This window comes from Temnothorax americanus, unplaced genomic scaffold (assembly GCF_048541705.1).
Source record: "Temnothorax americanus isolate GAGA-0224 unplaced genomic scaffold, ASM4854170v1 Scaffold24, whole genome shotgun sequence".
NCBI lineage: Eukaryota > Metazoa > Arthropoda > Insecta > Hymenoptera > Formicidae > Temnothorax > Temnothorax americanus.
The window spans coordinates 456,509-472,143 of record NW_027509381.1 but is presented as its reverse complement, the minus strand read 5'-3'; the positions used below and the strand labels follow the sequence as shown (position 1 = coordinate 472,143).

Here is a 15,635-nt window from a genome sequence, read left to right as displayed (position 1 = left end):
TACTGTCGAAAGTAAATAATATTACATGAAACTAGAGCGATAATAATGCAATTGAACATAGATGCATACACACGCACACGCATACGCAATTGCACATACATACGCATACGCACATACATATATTATTCTTATTGATTTTTCTGTGGGCCCCAGGCCCCGTCCATGATGACGCCGCGATATCACGGAACACGGGACGTCTCCAGGATCATGCTTCGATTACTTTGTACAAGAATAATTCTGCATAAATTTTTCTTTTGTGCCTTTATATTATATGCATTTTTCAAGCAAAATGCATTTGCAGAATTATATATATATATATATATATATATATATATATATATATATATATTATATATACACATCTTCCATCGCGTAAATTCGCGTAAAATCTTCCTAGCTTCTTCTCCTCTCTATATTAAAATGAAAGAAACGTATCCGACTGAAAAAGGCCCGTTTAGCGAGATAGGAAGCCGATGCGTCTCACGCAAAAAGCGAACGTCAAATTTATAACACAATGCTGCGTTCGGGAAGCGCGCTATTAACGCTATTGCATCATTCTATCTTTATCGCTCATCAGGTATAAAACAAAGGATAAAATAAACAAATAGCACTAATAGCGTCTTCCCGAACGCCACCAAAGTAATTTTGGTGTAAATTTTCAAAAGGAGGAAAGCAAGTTTGAAAGAATAATATGATGAATCAACATTCTCTGAATACATATTAAAAACCATTCAATTTTTTCCCTACGCGTTGTGGAAAATAAGACAGCTCCGTATAATCGTTAATTACCGCGAGACATATGCTAACAAACCGTCATAAGCAAACTCCTCGAAACATTCGCTACAAGAGAAAACGAAACCAATTTTGGGACAAGAACGGAAGCGTTCGTTTGATCGTCATCGTCGTCATCGTCTTCGTTTCTAAGCCGAAAAGATGTACGTACTCCACTAAGATAAATCATAATTATTCTTGATATCAGCATTCGCGGCATCCTAAAGTCCCGATGGATAAAAACTAGATACTTTAGCATCCGAGTTTTTTTACTTATAGTTCAAGAGCCGGCTGCACAAAACCCTCCCTCATCGAACATCCGGCTAAATTTTATTCGAATAGATAGCTTTTTTAGTGGTTAACTCTGTGCCGGGTTTTATATGCCCTGAAACTTGACCGAAGTGTTAAAAAAAGGGCCACTTCCGGTATGATTTTTTGAGATGAAACCCCCTTAAAGAACATCCAGCTGAAACTTGTGCCAATCGATTCAGGATGTCAAGCACTTTGATAAAAAAATATGCTGCCACCCCTCACCTTGACAGGAACCATGGCAGCAACCCTTAAACGTGACATATTTTTGTACCGTACCTCCCTCACAGAACATCCGATTTTTTTTTTGGAAATGTAGCTCGAACATTTCTGAACATAAAAAAACAATGCTGCCATCGCTGGTCTTGACCAAAAATTTTTGTGCCACCCGTAAGTCGCGCGACTTTTGGCTGCCAATTTGTAACGGGTCAATACTTCTCTCACAGAACATACGGGTAATTTCTTGCCATGTATTTAAATAGAAAATAAGACAATCTTTGACGAGAACGATCTTAAGAACCGACTATGAATACCGTCCATACTAGCGCGAAAATTCCCATCGAATATTTTGTGGAAAAAATAGTTTGTGATAAATAAGCTGCGCGTACATTGGTAGAAGTATGGAATGAAACAAGGTAAGTTCATATATAACATTCACGTATTTTTATTTCTTTATTCTTATTCTTATTTTTTTATATTTAAAATCTTAAAAGTAGGATATAAAAAACATAAATATAAGTGGAATAAATTACTTTTACTTCGCCAGTTAAATGATAAACAACAATAAAAATATTAATCGACTCTACTGGCCATTATAATCGCCAAGACAATACGACCACGATTTGGTTCGATTATCGGCATGTAATCTTTGATACTTATATATCATTTTAATAATTAAATTTAGGGCAAAAAATATTACCTCAGCCAGGGCCAGTAGAGTCGATTAATATTTCCATAAATATAAATCACGAGAATTTTACTCCACTGTCGGAACACTTACTGTCGGAACTATCGACAGTATAGTCCTAGTCGTCACTATCATTGTGCTCTATAACTAGTATATCTTCAACTCTTAATGGAGTTGGATCTCCGTGGAACCATAGTGGCGTAAGGTTATCGTTAACGACAATCCATCCACATTCTTCTGACTTAAATTTAACGCAGGTCTCGCTTGTAGCATCTAGCCACATCGCATTAATATAAATAGTACGAAGAATTTTTTGTTTTAATGTTTTCCAACATGGTGGAATGATATTTGACTCGAAACCTTTAACTTTTGTCAGAAAGTGCTCTTTGTTCATATTTTTCGAGTATATTTTTTGGAATATCTGAAACCTCGCTGTGTCGACACTTGTGCAATTTTTTATATTGTACATCAAACAAGTGTACTCTTGGATCGTCTCTATTTTCTGGTCGTCATAAATATTTATAGGGTCGTTCAAAGCAGCAAAACGTGTCTGATACTTTATATTTTTTGTTAGCAATTGAAACGGTCTGATTTTTCCTATTTGATGGAATGCAGCCGTGTAATCTCCGCATCTCTACCAATGTACGCGCAACTTGTTTATCACAACACAAGAGCACTTTCTGACAAAAGTTGAAAGTTTCGAGTCAAATGTCATTCCATCACGTTGGAAAACGTTAAAACAAAAAATTCTTCGCACTATTTAGATTAATGTGATGTGGCTAGATGCTACAAACGAGACCTGCGTCAAATTCAAGTCAGAAGAATGTGGATGGATTGTCGTTAATGATAAGCTTACGCTACTATGGTTCCACGAAGATCCAACTCCATTAAGAGTTGAATCTTCATAGAGCATAGAGCATAAGAGCATAATTAGTCATAGAGCACAATGATAGTGACGACAAGGACTATACTGTCGATAGTTCCAACAGCAATAGCGATTAAAAAAATTTTCGTGATTTATATTTATGTTTTATATCTTACTTTTAAGATTTTAAACACAAAAAAATAAGAATAAAGAATAGAGAAATAAAAATACGTGAATGTTATATGAACTTACATTGTTTCACTCCATACCTCTACCAATGTACGCGCAGCTTGTTTATCACAAACTATTTTTTCCACAAAATATTTGATGGGAATTTTCGCGCTAGTATGGACGGTATTCATAGTCGGTTCTTAAGATCGTTCTCGTCAAAGATTGTCTTATTTTCTATTTAAATACATGGCAAGAGATTACCCGTATGTTCTGTGAGAGAAGTATTAATTGACCCGTTACAAATTGGCAGCCAAAAGTCGCGCGACTTACAAGTGGCACAAAAATTTTTGGTCAAGGCCAGCGATGGCAGCAATGTTTTTTTATGTTCAGTAATGTTCGAGCTACATTTCAAAAAAAAAAAAAAATCGTATGTTCTGTGAAGGAAGTATTGGACCCGTTACAAATTGGCAGCTAAAAGTCGCGCGACTTACGGGTGGCACAAAAATTTTTGGTCAAGGCCAGCGATGGCAGCATTGTTTTTTTATGTTCAGGAATGTTCGAGCTACATTTCCAAAAAAAAATCGGATGTTCTGTGAGGGAGGTACGGTACAAAAATATGTCACGTTTAAGGGTTGCTGCCATGGTTCCTGTCAAGGTGAGGGGTGGCAGCATATTTTTTTATCAAAGTGCTTGACATCCTGAATCGATTGGCACAAGTTTCAGCCGGATGTTCTTTAAGGGGGTTTTATCTCAAAAAATCATACCGGAAGTGACTCTTTTTTTAACATTTCGGTCAAGTTTCAGGGCATATAAAACCCGGCACAGGGTTAACCACTAAAAAAGCTATCTATTCGAGTAAAATTTAGCCGGATGTTCGATGAGGGAGGGTTTTGTGCAGCCGGCTCTCCTACTATTAGTCGGGCAACGTGAACACAATCAGTTTCACGTTTGGCCGTCTTTGTGAAAAAAAAGGCGACGATCACCTTTTTCCTTTCTTTTCAAGTACTATATACTTGTAAACTATAAATGTATAAAAACGATTACTCGCATCGCTCGCCGCGATGAAAAGAAAGTAACACAATACAATTTCTTTATGATTCTCGAAATCAGAACTGTTTTTATCTGTTTGGATTTCTAAGCACAAGGAAAGACATCTCTTTTGCTTATGAATTATTCGACAAATCAATGATACCCTTCATGGAGTGCAGTAACGGCTGTCGCATACTGACAATGGAAACAAAGACGAGGGCGAAAAAGGATAACGGATAAAAGATTGAAAAGGGAAATAAAAGCACCGCGAGCTTTCTCTTCTCGACGGTCCTTCGACTTTATTCGCGAGGCAACGATACTTTACGCAAATATCCACTTTCTGTATACAATCATAATTAGCTAATCATCCGTCGACGAAACATATCGCTCGCGACAGCCGCTTCGGCGTAAACTGCACGTTATGCGCGTTCTGATGACGCGTATCTCATGCAATCACTATGACAAGCATATATATATATATATTAAAAAAAAAACATTCTTTTTTTGAAACAGAAATTGAAATAAAAAAAAGACATCTTTTGCGAGGTTGCTATGCTTGAAAAATACATATGATATAAAAGCACAAAATAAAAGAAATTTATGCAGAATTATTCTTATTGTTAGTATACAAAGTAATCGGAGCATGATCCTGGAGACGTCCCATGTCCGTGATATTGTCATCGTGGACGGGGCCTGGGGCCCACAGAAAAAATAATAAAAATAATATGTACAGTGCGTATGCGTATGTATGTATGTGCGATTGCGTATGCGTGTGCGTGTGCGTGTGTATATATGCATATCTATGTTCAATTGCACTACTGGTTTTATGTAATATTATTTACTTTCGACAGTAACAATAAAAAAAATAATATATCATAATTAATATATATTTCATTTATATGTATATGTATTTTCGTTTATATTTCCCAACATTTTATCAACGAAATAGTAAATAGAGTTTCTTGTCCTAAATAACATTACCGTTTTTCTTTCTTCAAATATACCCTAGAATCCTAACACCACACTTCCAAAAAATCCTGATTTTACCATACTAAGTGTACGCTACCCAGTGTACTAAGAGAGAGAGGGACAGGGATGGAGAGAGGGAGAGAGAGAGAAAGAAAAAGGAATAAATGGGTGCATGCAAGTTACATACATAGGAGAGAAAGGAATAATACGAGAGATATCTGTCCTTGTCTAACGAGGCATCTGTACGACATTGGTATATCTGTCAAAGTTCGTTCTTTGAAACGGCTTTATAGATCGCAAAATCTTTTTACAGGAGTAAAGTATAGGTACTATATAAATGAAGAGTTGTTCTTTCCATGTGCTCCCTAAAAGTTACATAACAGTTACAAACTGGTTTACTATGGGTTTATGTTAATTAAGTTTTTTATTCAGTTTGTTATCTATACTGTTCATCAGCTGCCGCGTTACCCTCTACTCTGATGCTAATTGTAAGACTGAGGTATATTTTTCTATATAAAGACAGAATAAAATTAGTTATATATATAAATCAATACTATAAATTTAATATTTATTGCATTTGTGTTATAGAAGTTATTATTTTACCCCATCAAGAATGGATAGATCCTTTGAAAGAGTTTTACATCATTCATTTACATTACAAGAGAAAAATTATTAGAGGTGCAAGAGATGCAGTAAATTGCCAAGTGTCTAATAAGTACCCGCGTCAATATAAAACAACCTGACTTCGAAGCGCGGATCTAGCTCGCGGCGGGCCTGGGTTCGAAGGAGGTGCGGAGAAGCGGACGGGTGGCGAGGTTAGCGAAATGAAGGCGTGTCTCGGTTAACTGACAATAGTAACGTTTATTATTTCACAATATACCCTCGCGACATTTGCAAGGGGTCGGCACGCGTGTATACCGCTCGGGCGCGGGGTTCGCTCGCGTGTGTCCGCGCGGTTTTCGACGGTTGGGCGTGCGTGTGAGGCGTCGTTGGTTCGGCCGCGGGTGGCGCGGGAAAACCCGCGGTATGTGCGGGGCGGAGCCGGCGCTTTTCGTTCGTCGCGTGAGTCAGATTGCGTGGTGGTAGGTATCGGTCCGGGTGGTGCCGATTTCCCGGTCGGCGTGGCCCGGAGCGTGGAAAAATGGCGCGAGGCGCGGCGGCGATATGGATCGCGAAGCGTGGGTAACGCGGTTGAAGCGGGTCGCCGGCCGAGACACACTCGGCGAAGACAGAGAATGCCGGAGGCGCTCTATCCTCTTGTCCGGACAGGCTTCGGGTGATTCGGATAACTGCGCAAAGCTGGTCGTTTAGCCGAGACACACTCGGCGAAGACAGAGAATGCCAGAGGCGCTCTACCTTACGTTCGGACTGGCTTAGTGCAGGAATCCAGGAAGCTTTGGCTAATAGAGAGGAGCTGGTCCTTTGCCGAGACACACTCGGCGAAGACAGAGAATGCCAGAGGCGCTCTACCTTCCGTTTGGACTGGCTTGGTGCAGGAATTTAGGATTGGTGTTGTCGGAAAGACGGGTGATCGGGAATCGCGCTCTGTGCCAGCGACGCCGGGCTTATACAGGGTGTTTGATATAAAAGTAACCACCCGAATAGGGGGGGGGTAGATTGGGTCAAACTGAAAAGAAAAGTCTCGTACCATTTTGCAAAATTCGCAATAGTTAACGAGTTATTAAATAAAACGTCTGAGCGAATGCGCGCACAAGGAGCGATAGAGGCGGGCCTCGGCGGCTGGCTGGGCTGGCACGGTGCCCGGCGCGCGGCGAGCGGTGGGGGTCGAGCAACAGATGTTATACACTGCGACGAAAAAGTATTAGAGCCAGCCCATACTAAACTTACGATAATTCCTTCGCGTAAACGGGATTTTGTAGTAACTTACAATAAATTACTCCGCGTAAACGAGTGAATTATCGTAAGTTACTACAGAAGTAACGCGCTCGCGTAAACGTAGTAACAGTAGGTAGCACACGTATTGCATAGGCATTGCCGTAACGTCTTACGCCTTAGATAATATTAATTAGTTTAGCTTGAATTATGTGTAATAAAAACATTTAATTTTAGTAAATTTAATTATTTTGCATGTCAAAGTTTACGAGGTTTACCACAAGCCTTACTTTAACTTTTGTTTATGTTTATGTTATAATAACTTTAATGGTGCGTGTCCACCTGCGAGTAAAACTCTCGAGAGTAGCTCTCGAGATTGATTCTCGCAAATGGACATATTCCTAAAGAGTACCTATAACGGAGAATGAATCGCAGCTCTCGGCGAGCGAACTTTTCAAGACCTACTCGCAAATCGACACGACGTTATTTTACTCTCGGTGATCAGCTCGCCAAGCTCGAACGCTGTTCGTATTTTGAGAGCTACATGATGACACAAAGGAACTTATTGAATAATGCGGAAATCATGAACCATTGTAGAATACTACTGTGACAGAAATAAAAGTTTTTTTAATTTTTATGTTTTGCGAATAAAGTGCGAAAAATTTATAATTTAAAGAATTAGATAAGAATATTTTTAATACATTCTCTTATTACTTGGTCAATAATTAGTAACACTTTAGTTTTACATACTTTGCACGTTTTAGTTACAACGTTGAAATTAAATACATTTTTACATCGCAAATTAAGTACATTAAAAAAAAATTATTAAATATTTACATGTAAAAATCTAACATCAAGGTATTTCGCAAACTGAAAACAAAATAATAATATCGCACTATGTATTACACTTCACAACTTGTAAGTCTGCAGAAACTTTTTATTGTTAGGAGTCTTCAATCTCAAGCTCTCTAATTAAAGCAGATCCAGCACCGAATGTACACCTGCGATCAATCCATTGCTTGACCCAGAAGGTCTTTTTGTTGTTTCAACGGCACTATAGCTCAAGAGAGATATTCTCGAGAGTTTTAAGGCGCGTGTCCACCTGCGAGTAAAACTCTCCAAAGTAGCTCTCGAGTTATTCTGACACTGTCCATTTGAGAGTAATTTTTCTAACATTGTACTCTTGCGAGCATCTCATGAGAATCCAGAGAGTATTCTTTCGGACAGTTCTCTCAAAACTGTGTCCACTTACGTACTTTTTTAGTCGATCTCTGAGAGTGATGACATTATAATGTCTCGTAAACGAAGAGACTTGCGGCTACTATAGTGGCTAGCATTATTTTAAAAAGAAAAAGGGTGTTAAATAACAACAAAAAGACCTTCTGGGTCAAGCAATGGATTGATCGCAGGTGTCGGATCTGCTCTAAATTAGAGAGCTTAAGATTGAAGATTCCCAACAATTAAAAGTTTCTACAGACTTACAAATTATGAAATGGAATACATAGTGCGATATTATTATTTAGTTTTCTGTTTGCGAAATACCTTGATGTTAGATTTTTACATGTAAATATTAAATTTTTTTTTTTTTTTTAATGTACTTAATTCGCGATGTAAAAATGTATTTAATTTTAACGCTGTAACTAAAACGTGCAAAGTATGTAAAATTAAGTGTAACTAATTATTGACCAAGTAATAAGAGAATGTATTAAAAATATTCTTATCTAATTCTTTAAATTATAAATTTTTCGCACTTTATTCGCAAAACATAAAAATTAAAAAAACTTTTATTTCTGTCACAGTAGTATTCTACAATGGTTCATGATTTCCGCATTATTCAATAAGTTCCTTTGTGTCATCATGTAGCTCTCAAAATACGAACAGCGTTCGAGCTTGGCGAGCTGATCTCCGAGAGTAAAATAACGTCGTGTCGATTTGCGAGTAGGTCTTGAAAAGTTCGCTCGCCGAGAGCTGCGATTCATTCTCCGTTATAGGTACTCTTTAGGAATATGTCCATTTGCGAGAATCAATCTCGAGAGCTACTCTCGAGAGTTTTACTCGCAGGTGGACACGCACCATTAAAGTTATTATAACATAAACAAAAGTTAAAGTAAGGCTCGTGGTAAACCTCGTAAACTTTGACATGCAAAATAATTAAATTTACTAAAATTAAATGTTTTTATTACACATAACCCGAGTCGAAATTTTGACTCTTCATTAAACCTTTAATTCTAAAATTTAGTAGGAGCTAAGATGTAAAGATAGGCTCAATTATAATGATATAATTTGCTCCTACTTTGATTCTAACGCTGTCTCAAATTTCCCTTTTCACTGTTTTTAGCGTTAAAATAGGTTGATTTATATTAGGAGCTAAAGCTAGCAAAATAGGTTTAATTATAAACCTCTATTGACCCTTCATCTGCTATCTAGAATATACGTTCCCCCCACACTGAAAAAAAGTAGTTAGATCCAATAAATTTTTTTTTCACATAGTACCAATGGCTTTATTTACTTAATATAATCACATATATATATATATATATATATATATATATATATATTTATTTATTATATATATTATATATATATATATTATATATATATATTTAATTATATATATATATATATATATATATATATTTTTTTTAAGTAAAGATATTAAGTAAATAAGACCATTGGTACTATGTGAAAAAATATTTTCTTGGATCTAACTATTTTTTTCCAGTGCAGGGATGAGTGTAACACATTATTTTCAACGCTAAATTTATATAGAAATTCTGAAAAATTACATGAAAAATTCTGAAAAAAATTTTATAGTCCTGGTGAAAATTTTTCTCAGAATTTTTTATATAATTTTTCAGAATATATAATATATCTATATTTTCGGAACTTCTGTATAATTTTATATTTTTTTCAGATTTTTAAATATAAATCTTAGATTATAAATCAGAAATTAAATATTTCATGCGATTAGAATTTATTAGAAAGAATATACAATCAGGGGCTCGTTATGTAATGATTTACAATTTAATAATAATAGTAAAAGAACTTGTAACTACTTTTACAATTGCGTTGTATAAAATTTGTAACATTTAGAAACAGTTACTTATTAGGTCATTTGGAATTCTTGAAAATATTCCAATTCCAATATCTTCATTTCCTTCCCCATTTTCGCTTGAAGCTTCTGAATTGCAACTGGATCATTAGAATGGCTTGTTGATGGTAATGTACAAAGAGATGATGGTGGTGGTGTATTGGTGTAATTATTTCCATCATGTAGTGCAGTCGAGGTATTGTATTTAGCCAATATATTGGCTGTAGATAAAATATGTGACTCATTTGCAATTGATGATGGTGGTGGTGTATTGGTATAATTATTTTCTGATATTTCGCGTGGCACTTCGATCCTTGCGTGACGCGACCGAAATTCAGAATTAAATGATTTTATATTTATAATAATGATGAGAGATCACATTAATAATAATATTAACCTTGCGACACGACGCGGGACGATTAACCTCGCGACACGACGCGAGCTGTCACATCACGACACACACGACGCACTACACGCACGAAACTTGCCACACTCCGCGATGACAGTCCCTCACGGGATGAAGCAAGCTCGCGGCGCGGCAAAATCTGTAGAATTAAAAGTTTAAAAGAGGAGTTAATAAGTATAATATTATTAAAATAGGTTTTATTAGCTGTGGAATATCTCAGTGTCAAAGCAGCATTAAAATTTTGGGAGCATTGTAGCTTCAAAGTAGTATTAAAATAAAATGTATAGAATTAGAGGTTTAAAAAAGAAGTTAATAAGTGTAATATTATCAAAGTAGGTTTTCTCTAGATTATAGAGCATCTAAGTAGGTGCAAACTATCCTTAAGAATGTCAAAGTAGTATCAAAATTTCGATTCGGGAATTCAAGCTAAACTAATTAATATTATCTAAGGCGTAAGACGTTACGGCAATGCCTATGCAATACGTGTGCTACCTACTGTTACTACGTTTACGCGAGCGCGTTACTTCTGTAGTAACTTACGATAATTCACTCGTTTACGCGGAGTAAATTATTGTAAGTTACTACAAAATCCCGTTTACGCGCGGCGTTGCCGCGTCTATAGCATATGTCTTTCTACTCTTTCTACCACCGTGCGTCCGTGTGAGCAATTCAGTGGTGTGTGTACGTGTATGGAGTTTCGCGTTGTCACCACCAGTGGCACCACCTTACGTGCGCGTCGGAGTTCGGCCTTTGCTTTAGTTGACATTACCGACGTCGAGGAAGTTCGGCCTTCGAATCGCTTTAGGATCCCTTTAAGGCTCAGTCACAATGAGAGGAATAAGGAATAAGATAAAGGAATTAAAAATAAAGCATGTTGCATCTTACTTTAATGTACGTGTACTGAAGTGAGATGCGACATTCCCTTATTCCTTATTCTTTTATCTTATTCTTTATTTTTGTCATTGTGACTGAGCCTTTAGCATCCCTTTAACCCTCAGGGTACGGACTGGGTTAGCGTAATCCGAGCGAATTTTGAAAGTAGCGCCATTTCAAAGGAAGTGAATAAAAATTTTCAAATGTATCTTTGTTTAAACAAATAATGTAATAAATCTATCAACGCTATTGTATTTTTGAAAAAATTTCCGATAAAAAAAATTGTTTTAATTGACAAATTACAGCCCGATATACAGTCAATCAAAGTCGCCAGGTTAGGTTAACCCATGTCCGTGCGGAACGTAACTTTTTTATAGTCCGTACCCTGAGGGTTAAATATTCCGGACCTGAGAGAAAATAATATTTAAAATATTAAAAAATTTTGATGCGCAATTTTCACTTTTGTCCTCCGAGAAAACACATTTGCCTTAATAAAAATCAGAACATGGCATATAATCTCACTAAGCTCCGTTGGTCACATGGGCACCATAAGTAGCGTTTACAATATTAATGGCGAGTTCACACAACATATAGATTTCAAGATAATTGTAGTGACGACTCTGCCTAGGTCACGACGGTCACGACTCCGCCCCGGTCTCCCCTACCCTCATGTACACATATATCACTCGATCATTTCCTATAACAATAACATAACTCAAAAATTGACATTTTTGAGTTGTTTGCAAAAAAATGATATGAATGCAATACGCTGAATAAAGAGCTAGTTGCTAGTATATAGTTCAATATTTGTCGCATATTTCTCTATATAATCAGTTATTACATCAAAATTATATTTAAAAATAATATTACAGAATTTTAATAATTTAAGACATTTAAACTTATTTTCTGGAAAATTTTTGTTTTTTTTAGTTATGTTATTGCTACAGCAGATGAGCGAATGTAAGAGTGATTCGAGAGTATACATTCATAATTTATCGCACTGGACTCATACAACCTCCTCGAAAATCGACCTGTTTTGACATTTTTCGCAAAATCGATGTCAAGCAATGTTGGGCACGATTATTTGGATGGGTAACCGCTCTAGAGAAAATGGATATTCAAAACATATACAGAAATTTTGTGTATCTTTTGTATATTCAGTCGGTGTAGTATTTAGGCTTTATCCGTATATGGAGATTCAATATTATGCTGTGTATACACATGACTGAATATACCTATATTGAATCTCTATATACTGATAAAGCCAAAATACTACATAGACTGAATATATAATAGGTACACAAATTTCTATATACTTTTAAATATACTTTTTCTCTAGGGCTATATGTTTATATTCGACTGTACCCAGACTTTTGGCCCACCCTGTATAATGTATCATTCTCATCTCCACAAATCTCTTGAGCAATGTAATATTAATTACTTTTTAACAAAACTATCCAAGCCCTTCTGTAATTTCGGGACGATTGGACGTAAAAATATTTCTTAAAACTTTATTTTAGCAGTCGGAACAACCGACAAAACCGCCTAGTTAATTTAATTTAAGTAAATTTGTAACACTTTTTAATATACGAAATATATGTTAATGTATATCTGAAATATTGATAAAGAGGACGTATGATAAATGCTGATATATGAAACAAAATTTTTTTTGTTCGAACTTATATTTCAAGTACATTTTGGCTTAAAAGCATAACAGTTGTTTTTATTTCACAGGAATTGGGGAAGTTGGAAAAACAGGAAGAATGGTTGAAACTCCGATATGGATTAGTGGATGGAGAGTTTCTTTATAAGTTGATGTTTTGTATAAATTTCGATGATATCGATCTTTTTTTGAATGGTACAAGTCAATCTAAATAATTTTTTAGAATGTTTTTTAAAGTATACATATATTTTCTATAATGTACTTTAATTTAACATATATCTTTTATTGTAATGTAATTTAATTAAAACAATGTTTATTTTCTTCAAAAACTAGTGCAAAGATTCTTTTAGGACCATGATAAAATATAACATTCATTACTTTATACGATTATTATCTGGCTATTAATTTTTAGTTATTAAAATTAAATTTGTCATATTTTTTTACTAATTTATTGTATTTTTACTTATCCTATAATCAAAATACTATTAAATTTTGTAAAAAAAAACCTCACAAAGATAAAGTATATACCAAGTACATAGAAAACATTTAAAAGTATATTGTATATAAGCAACATTAAATAAAAAAATTACTGCTCAAAAATAGAATCATATAAAATCAATTTAATTAATCTAGTATTTATTTTTAAGATTTATTAAATCTAAAAAAAAAAACATTTTTAAAGGTAAATATTTTATAACATATATATGTTTAATTAATAATATTTTATTTCATTTTTTGATAACTCTATTGTAATTTCACATAAATTCTAATTTGTATAAAACAAACCTCAAAGAAATACAAATTAAACGTACGTGTGAGTAATGTTAGGTACATTGCAAAGATGTTCGGATTATATATATATATATAATTATTCCTAACTTTACTTATATATATAAACCCAATTTCCATTTTAAATCTTTTGCAATATGACGTATTTTTTGGGTAAATTCTTTGAAATATCGTAAACATTCTTTTTTTTAGTACTTTATAATTTTAATAAAAATTTTATAGAATTTACATTATATTTCTAAATTTACTAGATGCGTTTTATTCGTATGTATGACACATAATATAAATCTATTTATAGATTTAATATGTAATAGAAAATTATTTACACGCTACATATATATAATATATACACTACATATACATATATTGAAAAAGTTAACAACGTAAAGATTAAGCCTTCTTCTAAGCCTGCGTCAAAAATTGCTCGTAAGATGCAATATACTTTTTGTCAGGATCATAAATTTCGAGAAATTCTGTCCACGTGTTTGGTCTATGTTTTTTCAAATGATTGCTTACTTTTCTTGCCACCTGTTTCTGCTTGTCGTTGCATCTTTCGCATTTTGTAGCTATCGCCTCCGGAAGAATATCTATGCAAATAAACCGAAAATTCTATTTCAATGTTATACGTTAACAAATATATTTTGCGGATCATATGAATATCAACTGCTGTTTTCGTATTCGTGTTTTTTTCCTTTTTTATCCAAATCTTTTTTCTTCCCTTTTTTTTTAAAGAAAAAATGCGGTATATAAAATTATCTCAATATATCGAAATAAAACACAAACTACATACTTACGTTTAATACTGCGTCCATCGGCGGTACAGGGACCTTTGTCGAGAATGCAATTCACATATTGATTTAAAAGACGATCGTTATTAATAATTGCATCCACATCTATATTATCATACGTATCCGAATAATATTCTATTCCTGAAACGAGTCCAGAGTACACGAGACTAAACAGTAGTACAAGTGTGAATCTCATCTTTTATGCGATCCTCTCTGTAACAACTTATCTTATGTAAATTACAATAGATTTATACTTTTTTGCGTCAATTATTTATCCAAATAAAACTATTAATTCATTAATTTATTTTTAATAGAGCGTAAATATATGAGAATAAGAAAAAATAAAATGTTATTTTTAATATTTATAAAAACGACTATTGTTGTGCAAACGCAAAGCGTTATACGTTGCATGCAATATTAATTAATTGGGAAAGTTATAGAAAGAATTTTTATAAAAATTGTGTAGTACAAGAGATTTTTGAGGCAAATAAAAATGTAACATGTAAAAATATGTTCTTACCTGAAAAGTTCGAAACTTAACCGATATAATTTGGCCAAATTAGATTCAACACTTTCACGCGAAGACACGAATTCTACAAGAAGACACGTTCAAGTCAGCATTATATGATGAAGCATTTGTCTTTGTCCAAAAGAAAGAAAAGCCTTATCACCAAATTTTATATACTGTTTTTCTATCGGATGTAAATGGATAGTTTACGAAACGTGAACTTTCACGTATACAACTTGTTATAATCGTATAACAATTTATGCTGATTTATGCACAAATTGTAAACACGGAATTGATTCAATCCTCATGTCACGTAAAATTCTTTTAAAAGAAGACGTGATGTTTTGCGATTTAGTTCAAAATTATAACTCAACGTGTGAAATGTGAACTCATCTTTGCACAAGATAAAATTATGTTTTTATGATCAGATCTTGTATTGTAGATATAACTACACGTTTTAATTGTATAATTTTCATATATTGATTTTCAACCTTTGTTGATGTCATAATTTTAATTACGAGTCTAGGTATAAAATCATATTCATATAGTTTTATATATAACTAGAACACTACGCGCGCTACTACGCGCTACTACCATTTAACTTTTTGACTATAACTATATCATTACACAAAATAACATTTACTGCTATTTAATATCGCTATT

The 15,635-nt window shown here is 34.3% G+C and overlaps 1 protein-coding gene across 5 annotated transcripts in view; it reads left to right on the top strand.

Annotated features, from left to right (window-relative positions):
- LOC143898625 (uncharacterized) overlaps positions 1 to 15,635 on the top strand; it is a 73,129-nt gene that overhangs the window by 15,966 nt on the left and 41,528 nt on the right. The window contains exon 5 of one of the 5 annotated variants that reach the window (XM_077408210.1): positions 12,959 to 13,316. The exons of the other annotated variants lie outside the window; for them this stretch is intronic. Within the exon in view, the coding sequence (XP_077264336.1) occupies positions 12,959 to 13,102 (144 nt within the window). The 3' untranslated portion in view covers positions 13,103 to 13,316. Of the gene's footprint in view, positions 1 to 12,958; positions 13,317 to 15,635 lie in introns of those variants that run through there. 5 annotated transcript variants of the gene reach the window in all.